Source organism: Sturnus vulgaris, chromosome 7 (genome assembly GCF_052056855.1).
Source record: "Sturnus vulgaris isolate bStuVul1 chromosome 7, bStuVul1.hap1, whole genome shotgun sequence".
In the NCBI taxonomy this organism is placed as follows: Eukaryota; Metazoa; Chordata; class Aves; order Passeriformes; family Sturnidae; genus Sturnus; species Sturnus vulgaris.
In genome coordinates, this window is record NC_142249.1 from 19,518,318 (window position 1) to 19,542,872 (window position 24,555).

The following is a 24,555-nucleotide window of genomic DNA, read 5'->3' on the forward strand; positions in this document are numbered from 1 at the left end:
TATCATTCATTTTGTCTCTGCAATTAGACAGGCTGCAATTCCAGATTCCAAAATTATTCTGTTACCTATTTATATAACATGACTTGAGGTAAAAAAGGCCTAGAGCAACAAGGCTCTCAAAATGAAGAAAAATGCTGCTGTAACACAGCACTTTCTACACAAGCCTCTTCCCTGCTCTTCAGATTGCAGCATCTGGCAGTAAACCACACTCTCGCAGCTTTAGCTGCTCAGATTCTCATCACACACATGAAAGCAACCTAAACCTTAACATTAGGATCTGCTCATCTCTGCACCAGATGAAACCTTAAGTCATGAACTGTCATCAGCCCTGTTCCTAACTTTGTGGTTTCTGTAGAATCAAGGAAACAAAAATAACCCCGTGCTCTTTAAGGCTTTTATTTCCAAACTCTAAACTAATCCAGGGAAAAAAAAAAAAAACCTTTGGTCTTTTTCCACCAAACTGAAGAATTGCACAGTCCATTATGATATTTGGCTCTTGTATGTTTAGATTAACTGACTCAAATCCGAATCTTCATTTAAAGAAAGAAATTATAGTCACGAACTGCTACACAAACTCATTACAAGTGACAAGAGCCCACCTCAGAATTGTGATGGTTCTACAAAATACATCAGAAATATGGATTTCTACATCTTTTGACTAAGCCTAACTAACTTAAAACTCTGCTAGGGAGCCAATTACTATACATACACACACAGACAGAGACACAGACAAATACATAAGGAGAGGATAGTAGTCCTGGTCAACATCAGCCAAATAATTCAGGTCCTGCACTATTAAACAAGAAATTGGTCTCCAGAGTGTTTCATCCAAAACAGAACCTCTATTACTGCCTAAGGATACAGCCATCACAAAGAAAATACAAGGCACTGGCCAGTGCATCACTTACCAAATCCATGCTCCCATCAGAATACATAAAAAATTGAATATCTTGTTACCTTGGCACCACAAACTCCATGCAAACAGTAAGAATACCCAAAGGACTAATTCGTCAGTAATTCAAGTAATTTAAGGCACTGGTGGTGTCTCCCAGTCCTAGATATTTTCCTTTGCCTGCTGGCTTTGCAGGACCTGGCAATGTCCATGCTGCTCCAGCTGCTGTTACACGTGTGATGTCTTCTACCCACACTTCATATGCAACATCTTCAGAAAGACAAGAACACAGACTTTGGTTTAGATCACATACATGCTCCTACGCCACTGCTGGACACCAAAAACAAACACCAACAAAACTGGTACACAGACTTCATTCTTCTGAAAGCTCTACCAGTAGCTAACACCATATTCTCAACAGTACTATGCTGCAGTGGAACAGATGGCAGTAAACAACAGCTCCAAAGAATTTCATCACTGGTCTAGGCTTACTGAATTAATTTCTTTCATAGTAAGGCACTCAATTAACTCTGCAATTCTGCAGAGATGAATTTTGTAACTGCCATGCACTATTCGGGCTGCAAGTTTAGAAGAAAAAGAAAGTCTGAATTGCACTGGAGTTAGGGCAACATGAATAAGTGAAAAGTTTTCAAGTGCAGAGACACATTTAAGCAACAGGAGGTGAATCAGAGAACTACTTTTACTTTTTCATATCAGCATATCAAAAATGATACATGCTCGCACAGAACACTTCGGTCACACAAGCTGCTTCAGATTATTGCACATAGTTTGCCATATTATTGCCCATGTATTGTACACAGGGCTCCTATGCAGCACAAGGTTCCTACAAAAAATAGTTTGTGACTCCAAGAATCTTTTCAGTTTAGAGTTTACACTAGTTTTCATCACATCTGACCTTTCTTTCTCTCTTTATCTTCAATAAACGTCCACCAACCAAGGAATATCAACTCTTATTACACTGAAGGGGAAATTCCACCTCAGTCTCTGGCCTAGTACAAAGGGAATTGAGAACATGCTGACATTTTGTAATTTCGAAAATGCAAATAAACTGCAAATGTGTCTTTTTGAACTTTGTAAAGCAGAGACAGAAGGATGAACTAGATTTGAGCTCTACTGTGGAAATAAATATTAATTATACAAAAACGTTTGCTACTTTTCATAATAGAGCACAGATTCTAGTAATGTTAGAAATCATTTAATCTACCCTCAGTTAAAAAAATCCAAATGAAAAAAAATTAAGAAGATCCTAAAATAAACACCAAATCAAAAACCTGAGAAAATTTCCTTGGAATAGTCATCTTCAGTTCTGATGAATGCTTCATTAAATGGGAGACCAGGACTGACAGTGAGAAGAATGATTCGGGCTTAAAACAGGATAAACCCATCCAGTACTGAATTTACTACATCAGTCTTCCTGCGAGGTTCTGAAACAGTGACCACGCACCACTGGAGCTGCCCCTTCAGCAGCTTTACAAGGCTTCTTCCAGCAACGCCTTCAGCATGCCCACGCCAAGACCTGTTCCACTTCAGTCTTTGTCTATATTTAGGATTGGTTTTAAGATAAGAGATGAAATAAACCTAAATATGTAATACAGTATGTAATATTAACAGTATAACCTAAATATAAAACACAATCAACCTAAGAAAATAATTTTTTTTAAAAACCTTGCTATTAAGTCTTTAAAAAGACAGGGAATAAAAAGACCAGTGTGTCTATCTATTATGAGCTGTAACTTGTATCCTGCTCAACTTTAAGTGCTCCTTACATAATGTTCTGCAGCAAAATGAAAGAAAGGTCCACAGTGTAACACAAATATAATCCTTATTGAATCTACACTGCTTAACTAATCATTAACTAGAGAAGTAGGTCAGTTATCTAGTTCTTGCTTCAGCTTAAACGAATGGTCCATTGGACACCCTTCAAGTCAACTAAAAATTCATGTGAATCAGTAAAAGAAGACAGTATTATCCCAAATTAGCAGAGCTCAGCCTAAGAAATAAGCCTTGCAATTTGCATTACTATGAGTACTTACATTCTTTCATTGATGAAACTGACAGGCTTTGGAAATATTATTAGCATTAACAAGACAGGTAGTTTTGCCTTTTCAAGCACAGTGAATGCATTCCATATTTATGGAAATTATAGTTTCTTTTAGAAAAAAACACAGACAAGGATCATGACCAATGCATCCCTATAAATATCCACTGCCAGAAAATCTTGACTTTTTTTCTGATGCATTCAACTCGGTATGCTAGATATTAGACAATAACTGATGTTAGACAGTAAGTGGTATGAACTATTACCAAAATAGTTGAAACTGGAACAGATCAAAGAAATCCTAGAGAGAGAGAATAAAGGACAAAGCACAAATTTCTCTGAGTCTTTATCTCATTACACGCTTTAGCCCAGTGATCAAGGGAGGATTTGTTCCCTTTTTGACCACTCACGCAGAATGTCAAGAACCAGCACATTTGGTGTGCAGATGGTATGAGACCACCATGGCTTCCAACTCTGATAAAAGATGCCATGGAACACTGATTACTTCAGCTCAGAACATCTTGTTTCCCTCTGGGTACCTCACATACACAGTTTGAGCAGGCAAGTTACCCTTGCTTTTCTTGTGAGAGAAATCTTTTTCTGTGAGCAAACGGGAGTGTGCTCAGCTCCTCTGTGTGCTTCTGGGCAAGAGATTGAAGGTTGAAACCACCCCAGTGCAGTTTTGCTGAGATTTATGAAGATATCAACACCCCTTCAAAGACACAGCATCAAAAGCTGAGCAATCTGAAAGATCAAGGGCCCAGGCTTATTCTAGTACATCCAAGATTATTGTTAACATCATAAATTTGGCTGATCAACTTTAAAAAGGACTGAAAGGGGTCAACTGAATTCCAAGTAACACACGAGCTAGTTAATAACACCCTTGTGAAAATTCACCAAAAAATGGCAAGCAAGACAGTAACAGCAAACTAGAAACAAGACATTTAACTGAGCACAGCCTGTCCTACCTCACAAAGATGCCCACAGTTCCAAGTAACAGCTTTATATTTCCAGCTCCCTTCTCCTCTGGGAAAAAAAAGTGTACTACCAAAGAACAAAGAGGATGTCACTATAGGCCTCAACCTGGATCTCCTCCAGCACCGGAGGAACGAAGTGTGTCCTTTTTTTGGATGAGGTTAATGTAAGAAACAGATAAAGGCATTAAAAAATAAAGATTTGGCTTAATAGGGTCTGTCAGCTTCTCTCCCACACATGCTCTCTACCTCTTTCCTGCAGTCTAACAGTCTCCTCTCCCACACCCTTCCAGCCTCTCTAGCTGTACCATTACCTAACACTCAGAAAGGGAAGGAGGAAATGTGAAAAATACATTTTTAGCAATGATACCTCTATTCTTCCAGACTGAAACCATTGAGTCTATAGTGCTGCAACTGCCTTTGAGCACCTTGTTTTTAATGTGAGACTTTGCTGTAGACTGAGATGGAAGGTTTCTGCACATCCACAAGGAGAAAGGGATAATCGGGAGCCAAACAGATGTAACCAGATGAATAATGTCTGTCCTTCCCTACCCTCCCAATATTTACTGTTACAGAATAGGGAAGAAAGAGTTGTGGACAATGAATTGAAGAAATGTATGGGGAAGCCTCTCAGTGCTTTTTCGGCCTCACTGCACACTGATCCACACAGGAGTAAGGTTTGTATTGCACTGTCTTATACTCACAGAGAACAGCATGAGCCACTCTGTTTTCAAAATCAGGTGGAACAAGCAAGTTCATATTTTTGCTGTGAGAGAACGTGGTATTGGTATAACTGTGTGAATAGGGCTGATAGGAAGCTTTGAGGTGACACTTGTTACAATATTAATCAAATATCTTATGCCTATCATTCATTTCAATCATGGCAGGTGACACCTCCTGCCAGAATTATGGAGTATATTTACAACAGCATTGCTTAAAGGACACAATCCATGTAAGACTTGCTTCTTCTTACAGACCACCCAATTTAAAATTCAAAATATCCGTAGGATATTGGATTTTGACTATATAAAAAAAAGAAAACAATCAGAGAATCACCTTCGTGCTGATTTGGCATAGTTCAAAAGCCAAAAGCCCAGAAACCACAGCCAGACACGGGACATCAAACCCCACCCTTCCCTTCCTCCTCCCTCCCCACCCTCCTCTTCTCACACAACTGACGCTACCACCCCCAGAACAACGCAAGAAAGGGGTGCCCTTGTGTCTTCCTCTGATGGCAAGTATGGGAAGTGACTGTGCATGAAATACAATGGGAAGGCATAGGAGAAGGGAGGGGGGAGGTTTTTATTTATTCCTAGAGTTAATTGGTTTAGGTGTGATTTTTACTCTGGCTCTCCCTTCCTCTTTGCCCTGCCCACCTAAGGACACCATCAGTTGGACACACAACACATACTGGGCAGCAACTCACCCTGCCAGAGCTCCATCACAACACTCTCCTCTTCCCCTACAGTTTCCTCCCAGAAAAACACATATGAGCAAACACATACATTCATTAAAAATGAGTTACAACTTGAAGTAAATCATATCCAGATTGCAGTTTCTGAGATCAGAGCCAAGAATGAAATTACTTATGCCAAGACTCAAATAGTTCACAATTTACGTCGCCACATGAGGAACACTATTTTCAGATGGCACAGTCCAGGCTTCATTTGAAGAAGATATATTCATGATTAGTTTTTAATAAAGAACGAGCCATTCCAAGCCATCTCTTATTCAGCAGCACTTCTAAAGGCACTCACAAAACATACTGTTAGGAATAAAGAGTGAAATGCATTTTCTGTTTTCATTTTTATGTTATTTCATGAGCAAACAATGGACAGTATGTGATGACAACTACAGAGTTATTCTCTACTTTACTGCAGGAACACATTTTAAAATTAAAACCCATGAACAAATCTACAGAATAATTCAGTTTTCATATCAAACAGCTGCAGTCCCTGTAACTGAAATAGTGTGTCTAAGGTTATAAATGAAAACTGTTCAGTATCATTGCTTGAGTGACAGATTAAATTCCTAATCCAGTTATGGTAATGGCCACATGTGTAGTTTAACATAAATTAAGATCTTAATTATATTTGTGACTATTTTAAACAAAATAACGAATTCCTCTGTACCTGTGAATGTAATTTATAGCAAAGCCACGTTCATTCTCCAAAACAATCTATTTTATACTGCATCATGGCACTGCTCTAATGGTATAATGTAATTCTTGTTGTAGAATGTAGAAAGAGTGGATTCACTGGTAGCACAGAGGTTTTGAAGATAAATGAAGATTCTATTCATTCAGAGGTAATTTCATCTTAGAACTATATGAAAGATGTTTCACTCACAAACAGTACCTGTATAGCTTGGGATTTAAGCATGTTTTCAGCAACAACACAATGCTGCTAGATTGATTATGTTGATACTGCATTTCTCATCATGAAGAATTCCAGCTTTTATTCTCTTAAAAAGGAATTGGCAGATTTTCATTTCAGTACCAAGCTTCTGTTTAAGACTCAGCAACAAGTTCAAATATCTGCTAATGTTTTGTCTAGAGAAAAACAAAACCTCAATTCATACACACACACAGAAAAGAAAAATCACAAGCCTGTCAAGGGCAATTAATCATGTATGATTTACACATTTACTTGATTACTTGTTGAAGTAAATAAGCAATTGGTCTGTGTAACACAATTTTAAATTACCCAAACTTCCTTCTGTCATTCAGGGCTAAGAACAGACAATTCTAAAAGCATTTCCCTGGAATATGTTAAGACCACTTACAAGGACATCAACTGCACAAGCAATTAATACACATCTTAACAGAATGTGATGCAGGCTCTCTAACCTCAGAACAGCTGTCAGAATTTCCTGAATTCTGAACATTTTAGACAGTCTTTTGAGCAAGACTATGATACTAACTGCATAAAGATTCCAGAAGAACCTGTAATAAAAGAGGCAGTCTCAACATCCACATTCCTCTTCCTGACAAGTTGGAACAGTGCAAGAGATGCTTTGAGCTGCCATTTGAGGCAAGAGGCCTGGCAGAGTGCAGCTGTATTAACCCCCTCCCTTCTACTCGACCACACTGCTTGCACCCAGGCACTAAACAAAATGGTTTTACCCACATCAGGCACCAGTAAGGACACAGAGCCTGGACAGGCCCTCTGCTTCAGACTGAAATATACTCTCCTATGGTAATTCAGTTTTAATCTACTTCAAGCTCCATTTTTCCCTCCTTAAAGTTGTGGCATTGCTTTGTTAATGAGATATATTTGTGTATCGGTTTTGCTGGCTTTTTTTTACTGTGATAAGCCTGATAAGCAGGAATGCTGTATAAGGGCAGCTGTACAATAAATACATGGAGAATGGTTTTAACCATGAATCATGTTACCCAAGTGTGTTTTCATTAGCATTGATGGGAAAAGGGCTGAGTGTCTCACAAGAACAGAGCCATCATTCTGTTACAATCTCCTTTCAATAGCTGGATAATCATTACTGATTAGTATTTTCCCTTGATTTTAATTAATTTGCAGTGAAAATAAAATTTCATTCAATACCAAGGCTTTGCAGCCCAAGATCAAGTGGACTTGGTTGCATAATACACTACTTCAAGTCAACACACAAGGAGTGCAAACACCAATATGCACCAGAGATAACGCACTTGCTACTTGAAGTTATGTTGTATTTTAAGAAAATGCAAAGAATTCAAACCCAGTAAAAGACAAAGAAATTGCTACATTAGTCTGTTTCCAAAATAAACAATGAGCAGAAGAGGAATTAAAAACCAACAAACAAAAATAAATAACCCTACCAGAGTTAATAGAGAAGTTCCACAAGATGAGAAGGATTTTTGTGTTTGGTTGGTTTTTAACAACTAAAGGCAACAGCACAGTTACTCAGCAATTCCCAGAAGACTCTGTCATCCCTTCTCTCATATGACACGTGGCTATTAAGAGTCCAGATATTATTGCACACTGAGAAGTAAGTCCAATCATTACTAAAACCGCAAGACTCAACCAACTTCCTAGATTCAACCTGCAGCCCTCTCTACTCATTAACTACATCTGCAGTGAGAGTAGCTTGCTCTGTCTGCTTGATCCTCTCCGTTAACAAGAAGTACATGAAATGCCATCTGTGTTGCAGGGTTGGCAACTTTAAAACAGTCAAGTTTTACTCTTACTCATTACTTACTATGGCATTGGATTGTATGCATTATTTTACGTGTAGATATCGGCATGTATGTCCCTCTGAGACCTGAGAGCAGCTTTACAAAGAAGTACTACAAGGAGATTTTATAAAATACCTGAAAGACTGGCTGCAGCACATTCAGAGTCTTGCTGTTAAACCATGTTTCTTAAACATTTGATGGTGGCTGATTGCACACGCTCTTTTGACTCAAATTTCTAATGTTTTCACCACATGGAAGTTCAACAACCACAAACAAACTATGTATCTGCTCTGGTGATATTGATGTGCCTCCAAATCAGTAACAGGGAGAAAAAGAATGACAGCAGTAGAAAAAAAGCCCCAGGTACCAGCTTCTCATTCCCAAATTTTCCTTTGTGAAAGACACACATTCCCCAACACCCACCACCCCCTTAAACCAATAAACAAACAAGCTCTCATCAAAATAAAAAGCAAATTCCTTATGCAAAACATACTGATGTATTTAAACCCCTCTGATCACTACATATCCTAGTCTCATTTCAAAATGGATCAAAGACACCAAGAACAGTTATTATTTCACTAATATGGTCACAACCATGTTACACAGATTCTTAAAAATTGATATTATTCCCCAATACAGAATTATTCTATAAAGTTTAAGATCAGATATCTACCAGAGCCATATTTATAGTCATGGCTACTATCAGCTGTCCAGCCAGAGAATATTGAAGAAAAACAAGGATTTTTAATATATTATAGTTAATTTATCATCTAAGTGACATGTGTAGGATAACAATGTACTAGAAACAGTAAAGAAAAATGATGCATTAGAAAAGGAAATTTTAGGGTTATTTTGTTGGTGATTTGGGCGGGGGTGTGTTTTAAATACAAGCCACACATACATGTATTGCTAGACAGGAAGAAAATTCATGAGAACCCCCAAAAATACAGCTGCTGGGGTAAAAAGGAACACTGAGATCAAGTAAGCAATAGAAGAAATTATTACGGTGAACCACAATAGAAACCGTACTACTCAAACAAATAAACACTGCCCCATTTATTAGGTGAATCAGAGATGATTCCTCTTTACAGCAAAGGACAAAGCTACCTTCTTGCTGTGGTCGAATTTACTCTTAGAGCTACCTCCTAGAGTGCCAGACTGGAAGGAAAAAAGTTAAGAGATCCTAGAAGTAGCTACTATGATCAAATGATCCTAACCTTTTTACCAGCAACATCAGTTACCATCTCCAAGTGTCCCATTTTCGGTAAATGAGATGTGACCTCTTTGGACAACCCTCAAAGACTGCTTGCTGAAGGTTCTCTGAGCTAGACCATACACAAAAAGCAAGAAGCAGGAGAACAGTGCAACTCCCTGCTAAGAAAAGTAGCCACAAAATTGCTTTGAAGGACAAGAACCTGACAGACATCCTGCCACTCTGACAGCCAGGCCTTCACAACTAATGGGGAAAATGTCCCCTTGAGATTTGGGGTTACTGAACCTAACAGGTTAATGGAGATTACATGGACTTCAGAGCCACAGAGGTGCTATTAAGTCAATTAGAGGTGCAAGTTTGTCAATTATATGGACTATTTCTAAAAACCACATTGAAGCTCCAGTCTGTACACATAATGAAATTGAAAAAACCTACCAGAGACACACAGGTGATGCTCACAGCATGAAGCAAATATGCCCTGAGTTTGGGGCAGTATTAGCTATGAGAATTAAATGACTGGCAAACCTCAATAAGATGCTACAAGACAAACATGCATAGCAAGTGACAAAAGGTATCAACCATGCACAGTTCCCAGAGTAGGTAGGCAAGCAGATACTGTCCATAGACCAGAATAGACAGAAATACAAGGAACAGCATTCTACATAAGACTTTCAAAACCCTCAAATCCTTTAGACTCTGGCACTTCAATAACAATCTAAAGCAAATCAGAGGCAGGAAGTAAGTCATTGCTTTTGCTAGAAATAATTCTTAAATTAAACTTTTCGCCAAATATAGTTACATTAGCTAGATAACAATTCAAAAAATAAAATTGCGTTAACATCTTTAGTTTAGAAAATATGATATTTTACCTGAACAGCAAGGGAAGATGCATTATCAGAAAGCAAAATTTGTTCCTCTGTTGAAAAGAAAAAAAAAGAAGAAAAAAATAAACCACACAATTACAAAAAAACAGTACCCATTTAGCTACAGACCTGTAACTGTAAACCATGCTAGGTTGCATTTCTTATGCATAAAACAAGGAGCACATATGTAATTATTATGCAACTGGACTAGCAAATCTATAATACTAATATTAAAAAACAGGGAAAAAAAATACCAGGAATTTTTCTCCTGCAAATGCAATTGCAGTTATCATATATTACCACAAAAGCTCAATAAAAAACACTACAAGGAAAAAAAAGGAAAAAAAAAAAAAACCAACTTGAATTTTATGCCAATTACTCTCCTTCTAATCAAAGTTAAATAAAACCACATCTTCATACCTCCTCTGGCTAAAAAGTAAAAGTATTCAGAAACCTATAAAAGCAGCTTGCAGCTAATATTGCACACTGTGTCTAGGTCTGTCACACAAAAGAAAGATGACAAGTTCACTGCAATAAAAATTCCATGCTTAGAAGACTAGAGCTGCTACCTATTAGTCTTCATTACTTTGCAGTCTTCTGACAACTGTAGCAGGCTGCTGAGCCCCAAATGGGGGCCATAATGTGATCTGATGATATATGAAGAGCTGCTAAAGGGAGAGTGAACCATCCTAGCCTATACATTTTAACAGTTCCTTTTTACTGAGAGCCCACTTTACCACAAGACTTCAAAAATCTGCTGCCTCAGCTATTGGTGCAGTAAATCTGCCAACTGTGCCTGCAACCACATCATTTTACACTGGCTACAGCAGCCAATATAATGAGTCAATAATAAACCAAGGACCTTATAGGCCATGAATAGCTAGTTTATATTGGCAGATGCAAGCATAACTAAAACCTCTGACCAAACAGAAAACACAAAGGACTATTTTAACAGTTTTTGTGCTTCTTGCAGTTAATTATCTTAGTGCATATTTAATGTGTTTTCTAAAAATAAAGTAATTATTAATTGCCAAAACCAGTGTACCTACCCTTCAGTTGCTGATACAACGCAGCATTTTCAGGCCAAGGCTCTGCGGCTGTGGAAAGAGAAGAAATTAATTAAGCAAGCTGAATACCAATGTGCTTGCAAATGCTAAGTGAACACGAATGCTACCGAGAGCAAGAATTTAGACTTCAAAGATGCCGATGCAATATTTAACCTTCCCTATAAATGTCCCACTGACACTCTCTCCTCCTGTACTTCTCTCCTGCTTACAGGGGGACATCACAGAGAAGAAAGTCCCAGAATGTAATGCTGCAAGAAGAGCTAAAATTCAAGCTATGTTACAGAATGGCTTTGTAATTCTGAAGCAACTGATGCAGCTATTTTCCTTTCACCACAAAGATATTCTTGTGCACATTCCCATCCTTATTCTGGCCACTCCCAAGAGCAACTATTTATTAAAGTACTAAACGAAGAATTCTGGAAAGAACAGAACAAGATACAGAGGAGAGAGGCACAAAGCTCCAAGCAAAGTGTGAAGAATGCTTTGGGGAAATGGAAAAGCTTGCTGCCTTTAAAGTTGTGTCCTCACAGTCCTATGTAATACCCACAGAGCCAAGAGCCCAGGCATGTTGGAACTCTGCCCTCCAGGATGACCAGAGCTGCCTATTGCTTTAAGTACTGCTCAACCCTAAATTGGGAATGTCAATACGCATTCAAGAAACTGAATCATCAGTTCAAAACAGTTGAGCAGTTGTTAAAAAAATGAGGCAAGGAAATAAAAGACAATCACATCCTCCAATTGAGAACCATTGCATGTAATCAATCATACACCATCTGAAAGTAAGGGAAGGCAAAAATAATAATCAGTACCAAATTACTGTTAATGGTAGCATTAAAGTAACAGTTCATCACATTTTTTGTATCCATTACATTCCTTATTAATATCTGATTAAAAATTTGGTTTTAAGTATCAGTTCAAACCTTGCGTTCTACCCAAAACAGTCATTTGTAAATAAAATTTATACTCTAATAATGTAAATTCTTTTTTAAAGCAATAATGTCTACAAATAGCTATGTGTGGATCAAGCATAAATATGCCACTGGCTGAAGTAAGGCTTTGCATCTTTGCCTTTAGAACTCAAACTAAAAAAACGCATAATTTTCTAACTATCATTCCTTTTGGATAGTCATGAAGTATTAACTTTTATGGAAGTCACACAGAATGTAAAGCTTAAAACACTGTACACAGTTTTGTGAAGGTCACTAACATTGGGAATGTCTCTAACATTAAGGAATAGAGCCTATCAGAGTGATACTAGTATGAGCATGAGAACGCAACTAATCACATTTAAGTGTCATGAAAAAATGTTTTATGTTTTATTGTAGCAGCTCTTGGTTTTACATCCCGCCATTAAAGTTTTGCCCTGGAGTAAAAATTCTTGAAGTAGAAGTACATTTACATCTTTAAATAACAAGAAACTAAGATAGTGTCTGCAGTACTACAACCTTAAGCATTTAAAGTAATTTATCTAATATACATTTCTTCAAGTCCACAGAAGTTTTGCAGGAGCAAATGGGAAGAGGAAATTAAGAATGTTATTACTATATTTTAGCAAACTTATCAGTTCTGGACTCTGAGATACTTACAGAAGTAAGCGACAGTTACAATGATCTTGTAAATGTTCCAGCCAAACAGTAAAAACATCCTTTTTACATGCCCAAAAGGATACAGAGAACTTCAATTGCATGGGCCCATTCCTACTGAAATTTTTTGCCTGATCCTCTTCTGACTGAAATGTTAGACTTATAACTAATTCTTGGATTCCAGCCTAAACCCGAAGTCACCTATTTTTCACACAAGCACATGGCTGAAATATTTCTGGACCACAAAAATCAGGGAAACTTTTCCTTCTCCAACGAAAGAGCTAGGTACATTTCAAGAAATTCAGATTCTAATTCCAGTCAGATTTTGGCACAAAGCTTTATGCAGCCATGGTGATACAGAGATATAATACACACACACACACACCAGCTTCTTGGCACACAGAATCCAAAACCACACTGCTGCTAAGGCATGCCATATCCATGCTATAAATTAAAATACAAGTGGAAGATCGTTTGTAATTTTTTTGCCCTTTTCAGCTTAAATCTTACTTCCACAATCTACGGATCACATACATATTTTCATGAAACATATCTGCTGACCCTAATTTTATTAGTGATGATACAAAGTCTTTATCCCACAGTCCTACTACCCAAGAGCAGACATCCAAACTGAGGGAAGGGAAGGACAAGGGTAGTTTAAAGCCTTTGCATTCACTCATTCACACTTGAGTTGTGTACTAATATATGTTTCTGACAAGTAAATGAAACAAGGGCAAACAGTCAAATGAAAATCTCAGCCTTCATTATGAGTACACCTTAAACTCCAAATTTCAGCAGTTGTAAGAAAATGCATAATACACCCTGCACTTGGCACCTGGCAGTCTCCAGAGAGAGGTCACAATTCTGACCACGTTCGGATGAGGTAAACACATGCTCACAAGCCTTGAATCAAAAGTCTTCAGTTCTTTGTATGCAAAGCAGATCAAAGGTAACTGATTTCACTATTTTTACACAGACTAGACTTTAAAACGATCAGTTTCACATTAAAATTCACTTGTTATTACCCATATCCTAGAAAATAAACAGATTCTCAGTAAGCATTCAGAATTGCATGCAGATGGCATTTGGCAATACCAGAGGTATTGCACAAATACCTGTGCAATACTCTGGAAATCAAATAATTACATACCCATTTACTATCTGTCCCATATCTTACAATTTCTACTCATTCTCCCTCTTCCAAGATGTCTAGAATATGAAACATTTATTTCTGATGAAGCAAGAAGTTGAAATACACACTGCTACATAAGAGGTCCAGGTTCATAAGGTATAAGCTAAACTCAGGTACAAGCTCCCATGCTGTCCCATGCTGCCTTCGATTAATTCCAAGGTGCAAACATGCAGCTAAGGGAGTCCAGAGCCCTACTGGGGAAGAGAGGAGGAGGAATCACTGAAGGGATGTCACATGCCTCCACAAGAGGAGAAAGTGTGTAACGTCTTTAATGTGCAGCAGTGACTCTTGCCTTATGAATGTAGGTGAAGACATAATTTGTAGAATAATAGGCACTAATATTACACGCTGCTTCAGTTCTGTCATATTTCCAATCCATCAAGTTGATTAATGCTATAATAACTCCTCACAAACTTATCATTTGTGCACTAATGAAGTCAAATCCAGTTTATCCTTCGGCAACTATAATCTTCTGGTCTGTAGATGTTCATTTCCCTGCTAACCACAGCTACTGTGGCACTCAGTATATAAAGAGAAAATTAACAAATGTGATGTCAATTCAGCTTCAGAAGCTTTCAACACAGAATCACATTTATGTGTTAGATCCTACGCAACAGACATTTTTATCATTAGTTGCTCAAAGGATGAAATAACTGCCTGAAAGCATGCCTTACAGGAATAGCTTCACTAGTTCTTAGGAATAAGGAACTATTTCATTCTTCCTTCTGCCTCCATAATCAGAAGAATTACTATTGTGTGGTTTTCAATGGGTCTGTCTCTAAGGCTTGCAGTCTTTAGTAAAAACTGTTTTCCCACCCTACTGAAACTTTTCCCATGATTAACAAATTCAAATATTTAGTCTTTCATGTGGATTGTCTGCTGTTCAGGACAATCAAATCTCATACTATTGTCTTTCCCTAATTCTCCTCTACCGCACTATTAGTTGATTTAAAACAATAATGCCAGTTATAGGAAAGAGCCTATGGGAAACAATTAGTGGGATTATTCCCCCCCTCTTTATTAACATTGTCTGAAAAGGGCTTGAGCTCAAAAGTAACAGGGAAATGAGAATTAAAGGGATATGGACACAGAAAACATCACTACATAAGCCTTGTTATCCTGAGTGCTGAGAATTCAACATAGACAGCATGCCAACAAGTGGGGAAGTCAAACAGCAACCAAACCTACACCAAATCTTCTTTGGTTTTGTGGATGACTAAAAATGCCTGAAAATTTCACTAAGCTCAATGTATTTGCTAGTCTAAGTGTTTTACTTATTAACAGTTTAGCATAGAAAATGCTAAAGATTTCAAAGTGATAACAGGGTTCTTAGTTGTCAAATTAGAAGAAAATTCTGTGAACTAGTGTGTAGCATGTTCCCAGTGGAGTTTTAAGTACTCAGGTTTCTAACTATTGAAATATATTCCTAACTCCTCACCTGTCATATCAGAGAATGACTTATTAAAAAACAGAAATTTTGGTCTTTAAAAAAAACAACTTCCAAAGCACAGAACGAGTCAAACGAGTCACAGTAGTCACATCAAATTCTTTGCCACTAAAGGTGTATTGCATTAGGTGCACTTTTCAGATTTCCACATTGTGTGAAATGTTTTACTTGAGAAACATTAAGACCAGAGGGAGACATTCAAATAGCAATTTGATTTCAATGTTTCCAGATGTTTCAGACTGACATTTCAATAAGACTTTATCTACCCAAATACTTTTGGGACAGTAAGAGAAAAGAACACACATAAGCTGTAAGAAGACACACTCAAGAGCATCGAACCCCACTATCACCAGGGGATCAGCAGCTCACCTGAAGCCTACACATCTCAGCTCCAACCAAAGCTCTCAAAACATGACATACTACACTTGCACACTCATGAATTTTAACTGAAAGAATGAGAAGCTGCACTAACATTCCCCTAGTGAAGTCTGTTCAAGAGGAAGCACCACATTGCTCAGACGCTCTACAGTGCCTCAGCCCCACCAATTCCTTGTCTGAGCTCTTCAGAATCTATTTTTGAGTGCACAAAACTTGGTTTCAACTTCTACACTCTGAATTACTGGGAAACTCTTCATCCTGTGTCAGTGCTGCCAGGATGTATGGGGAGAAACAAATATTTTATCTACCTTCCCCAAGAAGCTCCATGATGATGAAAGAGATGTAATGAAATAAATGGTTTATACAGTTATGCCTTTAATCCTCTTACTTAAAAAATAAGACTCTGACTGTGAAAATGAGAAGACAAAATACTTTACATGTTAAATTGTGGAATATGTTAAACAACAATTTAGCCACTTCAGTGGTCTAGTATGAATAGCCAGTTTCAGCAGTAGGGTAGGCAGTGTGATTTGCCCTGTAGTATGCCACTAATTTAGCTTGCTGGCAAACTGTGGCATTCTTAAATATCAGCCACAGAGAAAAGCCAGAGACCTCTAGATCCAGGCATCAAGATGTTCCCTCCTGAATGAGAAACGAAGTCATCAGCAAGTTAAAAGTTTTTTAGGAAAACACTCAACTTGAAATTAGGCTGTTCCCAGCTCTCAGCAATACCACAGAATTCTGTTGAGACAAGAATATTTTTTGGAAGGCAATGCAGATAGAAGTACTTTTCTGTTATAAAAGTGGCCTATGCCTAATAGGAATCAAGACTAATAAACAGTAAATCAAGATAATTTCTGCCCCAAATCTCCTCTAAGCTAAAACTTACTATATTGTCAGTTTGCCACCAATTTATTTTTGATACCTTCTTCTCCTGTAAATGCAGTATTCAGCTGACTAACAATCTCTTCCATACAGTTCACTGTGTGCTGTTGTGTAGGCAAGGCTAGAACCTGGCCTCGGAATATTTGACGCTCTCTGACAGCAATTTCATGAAATGTTATGAAGCTGTTATGGATCATATATTTTCTCTAAAATTATCACATTTTGAATGGATCACTTTCCTTTTTGTTACATTTTTCTTAAACACTTCGATATTAAACTTACATTAAAAAAGGAGGAAAGCTAAAAATCTCTATTTACCAGTTTGGTTTACATGGCATTAAAGGCCTGCTACAAGAGCCAAGAGGCAAGATATCCTCTATTAAAAACAAGCAAACAAAAATATTTGGCATTTATCTGAATCACTGTATTGCAGTATTACAGCTGGAGAGATTAACTTCCTTTAGCCTCTCCCTAGATACAGATTTGATTAAAATATAATGAGGATTCTCAAGACTGCTTTTTCACAAGAGTAAACACTAAAAAGAAATTCAGTCTTACATCGGGGCAACATCTATATCCAACAATATTACTTACAAGTCTCTAAACTTCATGAAGAAAACATCACAACAATCAGCAGGAAAAGTTTCTGGTTTCCAACGAGTGGTGCTATTGTGGGGACCTGCTGCTCAATATCAAAGTATCGTGGAATATTCTGAGTGGGAAGGGACCACAATGTCCTAAATGTAGTAACCAAAAGAAAAACACACAGAAAACTATTCCCCAGACTGCAGAAGGAAGGATTATAAGACACTTGATGTTAAAATGCATCAAAAAAGAAGCAGTTTATACTCTTTTAACACAAACCTGCATTTTCAAGTAGCAATACATTGTTTAAAAAGAATTCCAGGAACTGATGTTTCCAGTATTCAGGAAATAAGTGGAGGGGTAGGTTTTGACTAATACAGTGAAGCTGCAGACACTTTGGAAACAAAGCAGTTAAATGTGTACATCTCATATATTAAGAGTTATCAATAAAGGAAGTATGCGAAAGTTGTGAATTAGCTTCCTTAAGACACACCAGTTCAACCCACCCACACTGAGTACACATCAATTTCATGTAATTGCCTGATCCTGTAAACTAACAAGGGCCAAAAATAAATGAAAGCATCAGCAACTCCCTGGCTCTGCTGAAAAAGGACCAAAACATGTTTCATAGTGCCTTGTCAAATGAAAACCAACTTCCACACAAGTTAAACACTGTGCCTTAAATCATGTATCAAATAATTACATCGTTTGCTTAAATCTGTCCCTGGCCTCCTTTGTAGAGATATTACAATTCAGATAAAACATGACTGTTCAGTAATTATTGATTGAGTAGATAGTCAATGTAAAGACTCAATCTCAGCAGCAATTCTCAAACTTGAGTTTCTTTAGCTGTACCACTATGAGAGTTAACATGTGACATTACTGCAGCAGCCATTTAACATGACATAATCTGCTTCTTCACCCTCCAAGAAAGCTATTAATTGCATGTATTGAAACATTAGTCCAATTCTATTACTGTCTTTGAGTTGACTTTCAAGAGTGTATATATCTATAATTCAATCCTCTAGGGTGCTTAGCACTCTTGCTGCTAGGGCAGGCCACAGGAGGGAGATCCTGCCAGGAGACAAGGCCAAAAAAATCTCAACAAAATCAAATCCATAAATAAAAGTTGTTTCTAAATCAACATCTGGATTTCTTCAGAAAAATCAGAGCATGCCAGCTAAACGATCTCAAAAGATTTATTTATAAAGTCCTGACAAGCTGGAGTTATTTTACTTATTTCTGATAGTCAGCATAAATGCTCCATCTCAAAGAAGCTCTGTAATTCTTAAAATTAGCTTTTTATAGATCTCTAAATCAATCCCTTCCCTTTGTGCTACTTAACTCCCTTGCTCCTCTTTGGCCCTGACCCAAGAAGTCAAACTTCAAGCAGAGGAGCTGTGAAGAGCAGGACAGTGGAGATATGATACTTATTAATGCCTTATTGGACTGAGACATTTCTTAGCCATAATATCTACATTTTTAAATCAGTCCTTTGAAAGCTCCCCTAGATTGGGATCCCTCTTTTCTGTGGTAGTCTGAACTCTTCCTTCCCTAAAGATGTTTGGCAGGCAGTCTGACGACTTCTGTAGACTGCCCCAAGGAGTTCCCTGCTTTCTCATCCACAGCACCCCTTCTCTGGTCCACAACAGAGATCCTAGACATCTGTCCCACCAGACAGGACCTCAGTATCCCATACCTGCTCCAAAAGCTGCTTCCCACACACAATTCTGGCTCACCCAGCCCTGTCCCCTCTGGCCTTTCATTAAGGCTCTCCTTCAATGTCTCTTTCTCTATCCTGCCCACAGTCCTAAGCACAGCAGCACCAGTCTTGCAAAGGTGCAAGACGAGCTGGGATCTGCAGGCAGGAGAGCTCTGCAGGCTAGAAATGCAGACATTAGCACTGGTGCAGCCAGCCACGTGTTGCTGTTAGCAAGGGGGGAAGATGCTGCTTTAGGGCTCCGAGCCTTTAAGCCAGCCCAAACCAGACGGTGGCATTTGCCACAACACCTCTCACGCTCTCCCTCACCTCTGGGAAACACTGCAGACTCCTTGCTTCAAAACCTCAAAACTTTTATCCTCTTCTCTTAATCATACCCTCACAGTCTCCTTCATTTATTTTCCAAGGCTTTCAGTGAGAACACTCCAATACATCCAGAGTTTCTTCAATATGGCATTCAAATGCAAAAAGAAACACACATGCAGTTGAGCTTTGAAAGTTCTTGCTAGGAATGCAAACATTACATTGGTTTCACTGTCATTCTACCACAGCTAGAAGGCAGAACTGTTAAAAATTTCCATCTCTCAGCATTTTTACTTTCTAATTCAGTATGTACAAACCAATCTTTTTAGTTGAGCTCCCATTCTCCTCAATGAGACTTTTCCTGCATTCTTTGCAGCATCACTGGAATTTTTTCCTTTGATGTTTCAAATACTTCCTGAGCATTTCATGGGTTTTATTACTACATATAACTTCTTCCAGTTTGTTATTAAAACATCCATGTCCCATGCTGAGAGCATGGTGTGTACTTTTTCTCTGTCCTCACCACGGCTTGCATGCAGCTGCAGTTTCTCACCCACTTTCAAAAGAGACAGCTGAAAATGCCCAGCAGTGTACAACATGTGATGCCTGTTCAACAAGAGCAAAGAATAGCAACCACGCTCTTTCATTTATTCTTGTTTCAAAAAAAAGTGACTCACCTGGTCTAAACCTACATGAACAGAGCAGGTTAATGCCTGAGGACAGTGAGAGAACAGAGCATCCAAGGACCAGAGAGAAAAAAGGAGTGAGAAAGAGAAGAAAAATTTGATTCCTCTCAAAAAGGCGTTCTCCTGATTTGCTATCTTCTTCTATGACCTCTTGAGCTGAGGCTCCAAAACAGCACTCTGATCCAAACCACTTGTCATGGTTTCATCAGCCAATGAAAGTTTACTTGAAATTCAAACTGGACAATATCAAAATAGGTACTACATCTGGTTTACTAATTTTGCTACCATTATTTCTAGAGCAATCTCATTTCTGGAATGAGAAGACAACACTTTAGCAGAAAACATGTAACAATAAAATGCTGGTTAGAGAAAGACTGCTTAGTCTTAATGGAGACAGAAACAATTATAGAAGCATGCTCTATTATGAACTGTAATTATGCTGCTGATTAAAACTAAGAAATAACAGTATTTCAAAATGAAATATGTACTATGCTACAATAATTGTGAAAGTAATGTTTTCCCCGACCTAAAAAAATAGATTGGATAAGAAATCCACTCAAAGGATTGGTTCAAGTCAAGTCATGAAACATGTCTGAGCATAAATTGGCAGAAGCAACATAAGAAACTTGCTTATTGAAACTGAATAGGAGTTAAAAGGGATTCCTTTCAGCTTGATTACCAAATGAAAAGCACACATGTAAAAAACACTGTAAGATAAAACCATGTAGCCTGACAACTTTGGTATTATCACTCGAATTTTTCATTACAAGAACCTCTGCAGCAGGCTTAAACAATCTCTGTTGCCAATGACCTATTTTAAGCAAGAGTAACTATTTTTATCACCTTACACATGGAGGAAGTGCTAACATTTACCTATGCACATTTTGATGCACAAAATGCATACTCAATTTGAATATCGTGTCATTATGTGTGGGAACAATCCAGGTGGTCAGGTTTTGTTCCCTATGAATTTGTTCTCAGCCAGACTGAAGCTTGTCTCAATACATAAACCATGCACGTCAAAGATTTATTTGTACTCTGGCATGCCACACTGGACACGGCCTCACTGTGAACATAAAATACCTGAAGGCAGAAGGGCACCTGCTTTTCACACTGCATTCATTTCCCTCAGTATTAAAACCAGCCTAAGACCCTTGGACATAACCGCAACAAACAGAAGTCGTTTTCCAGAGATCAAAGGACATATAACAATTATTATTTTCTCTCTTTTGATCACTGACCTAAAATTAATGTACTTTGGAGAAAAAAAATAAGCCCGATTGAGTAATTTAGTGATCAATTAAATGTATTTTCAACAATCATTTAGAGATTATTTGAGCAGTCAGCTTCTCAAAACTACCAGAGTTAGAAAGATTAATGTTATAGACCACTTGAAAGCTGGCACTCTAATTCTTCTTACAGTATAAACATTCATTTCCTATCCTGTTAATATGTGATTGATGCTGAGCTACTCTAAATAAATTCTCTACCATATTATTCAATTAATATTTTCTACAGTTTAGAAATGGATGATTTAAACTGTGATGCTTCTTTTTCATGAATGCTTGCAACTCATGAAGCTATGGAAATATTTATTATTCCTTGAGACATAATAACAACCTCTTTATATTTCTGAATGAGCAAATGGCTGAATGCCACTAATGCAAGCATTACACTCCACACAGGTGATTCAGTCATCACATTGTATTTAATCATTAATGCCTTAGAGCAGCAGGCTGTGTCCAGCATGCTCAGGTGAATGCATGCTCAGAGAGGATGCTGAATTACTGCAGCACTGCAAGTAGGCTGAGAACTGATGGGCACGAAGATGGAAGGCACTGCTGGGATGTCCAGGGCAAGCTGCAGCAGGTTGCCCATCTCCTCTCTCCTCCAGCAATGGAGACTCCACACCTGCACTGAGCAACCTGCTCCAATGTTAAATCATCCTCACACCAAAAAAAGTTTTTCTTACATTCAGATGGTGTCTTCTGTGTTTGTTTGTGCTGAGATGGTGAAAGTGAATGCACAAGCCACAGGCAAGTTGAAGACAGGTAGGACTTTTAAAAAAAGTATTCAAATACATACACAAAAAGTTAATGTGTAAAAGAAAGTGAGGATCCTCTTCTCTACTAAAACCGTCTCCTCAGCTTTTAAAACATTTCTAGAAAACTGGTTATGCTGAGCTGATTGTCTTAAATACTTGTCTGCAAGGACCCATGCATTACAGCTGTTACATGTTAAGAGCAGCAGCAGTTTGTTGCAACTGCTATGACAAAGGGACATCATCATGAACGGGACCTCCAATGAAAAGCCAATGAAATTTCATTTTTAGGAACGTGGAAAAGTTCTCAATCATTCACAACCACAGATATGGGATAAGATGCTATTAAAACAAATGTCATTGTTAAGAAGTATTCTTTCCTTGCAGATACACCACTTTCCTTCCTCACAAATATTCCTAGATTTGGGGGATATTTATATCTTCTTAGTACCAGAATGAAGTACTCTCTATGTCTGTGTTAACATCTCAGGAAATCCAGATGTGTGGTGGGAATTGGCCAAGATCCTGGTTAACCTTCTTTGAATTTGAAAAATCTTTCATATTAACAAATTGAGCAATTTTTCCATTACTTATTTTCAATCTGGACCTGGTGCTTAACATAGACACACTACAAAGGTCATGTCACACTGGCAAAGGTGTCTTTTATTTTTAGGGCAGATAACTGCTTTTGAAACTGTGAAACAGTATCTTTTTGAATAAGAGATCAATGAGATGCCTACATACAGTACAGTCTTGAGTTTGTATTTGTAATTCCAGAAAAAAGCTGTTACTCTAGAACATTCATAAAGGTTACAGAGCAGACAGGACAATCTACTCATGTATGTCATTATCCTTGTATTTGACAATTTAATAAAATATACTAAAGAGATCATAAAGGCACCGTATTCTCCACATCCCAAGGATCCAGGGCCTGGTCCTGAGAATATCAGCATGGCTTGTATTAACATCTATGTATCAGCAACTGCCAACTCAAGAGGCAGCACAACTTTCAAGCTTGTCTATGGGTACCTCTGCAGACCCAGACTGAAGACTCTCCACCTTCACCTGACCTACAAGTCAGGGTACATTCATAACAGAGAATCCAACTCAGATCCTGATGCTGAGGCCTCTACCAAAGCGGCAGAAGACCCAGCTCCTGAGACAAAACTCGAGCATCCTCCTCAACAGGTCACTACTAATCAACATGCTGCTCCCTTGCAGTATTTACTGTCTGGGAGTTTGCATAATAGTAAAAAATCAAGAACAGGGAATAAGAAGAAAGGAGAAACTGACCGAGGCACTTATTGTAAGCATGCAACACACTAACTGTGCTTTGAACTTCCTAGCCAGGTATTATCACGTCTTTTCCTCAAGAGCATATTATTATCATTTTTTTGCTAAATAACTCCACAGTGACGCAGAGTTGTGTTTCATCTCAAGGTCACGTCCAGCGGCTCGCAGGAGCACCGACAGCGAGCAGAGGTGCTGTCACCCGTCCGAGCCTGCCCGCGGGGACACAGGGCACGCACCGCGGCCCACGGGCAGGGCACGACGCCGCTCCGAGCTCTCCCACGCAGCGGGGCTCACAAATACAAACATGACGCGGTTTTTCGCACCACTGAAGAAAATTAAGTCGTTTCAAAGAAGTTATTAAATGAAAGTAACGATACGGCCTGGCACAGGCGAGGTAATGGAACCCACAGAGGAGGGGACATGGTGGCCGCGCACGGCTGTGCTCGCTGAGGAGCCGTGCAGAGTGACCCGTCCCCGTGCTCCGGAGCCGGGCTCCGTGCGGCACCGCGGCCCCCCAGCCTAACGCACCCCTCCCCGCGGCACCGCGGCCCCATCCCGAGGGGTCACCCCGGGGACCGAGGCCTCGGGAGCTCGGCGCCGCCGCCGCCCTCGGCCCTCGGCCCGCGGCTCGGAGCGCGGCGCCCAGCACGGCCCCGGAGTCCCGCCCGCCCCCGCCCCTCACCGGCCAGCTGAGTCACGAAGGCCTCGGCCACCAGCGACATGTCGCGGCGGGCGGGCGGGCCGGCCGAGGGCACGCACAGGAACTGGGCGCCGCGCCGCCGGCGGGGCAACGACTGCATCCGGGGCCGGGGCGGGGCCCGCGGCTCCCCCGCCCGCGGGGCGCAGCGCCCGGGCCTGCCGGGCGTGGGCGCGGAGCGGTGCCGCGCGGGGCGGGCGGCCGTGCTGCCGGGGCAGTTGCCCGGCGCCCCGGGCCCGGGGGCCACGCTCGCTCCCCTCCGTTATCCCTGCCTGGCAGCAAAGCCCCGAGAACTGCCAGCGGGGCACTGCCTGCTCAGCCTCTGCGCCCTTAACTTGGACAGAGAGCACAAGGGAACGGGACTCCGAAATGCTTCCCGAAACGTCTGAGGGACAGTTGGTTAGAACTGAAGGGAACAGCTGCCTTTTCTTCGTCCTAGAAGACAAACTCTGCTTTTTGGAATGTACACCTTGCCTTTAAGCAACCATAAATTTCTTGGTCTTAAC

The 24,555-nt window shown here is 39.4% G+C and overlaps 1 protein-coding gene across 1 annotated transcript in view; it reads right to left on the reverse strand.

The window, feature by feature from the left end:
* Positions 1-24,178, reverse strand: part of MTX2 (metaxin 2) — a 31,620-nt gene extending 7,442 nt beyond the window's left edge. The window contains exons 1-3 of the mRNA XM_014880226.2: positions 24,035-24,178; positions 11,222-11,269; positions 10,179-10,225 (exon numbers count right to left, since the gene is read on the reverse strand). Of these exons, the coding sequence (XP_014735712.2) occupies positions 10,179-10,225; positions 11,222-11,269; positions 24,035-24,152 (213 nt within the window). The 5' untranslated portion in view covers positions 24,153-24,178. The remainder of the gene's footprint in view (positions 1-10,178; positions 10,226-11,221; positions 11,270-24,034) is intronic.
* Between the last annotated feature and the right edge of the window lie 377 nt (positions 24,179-24,555).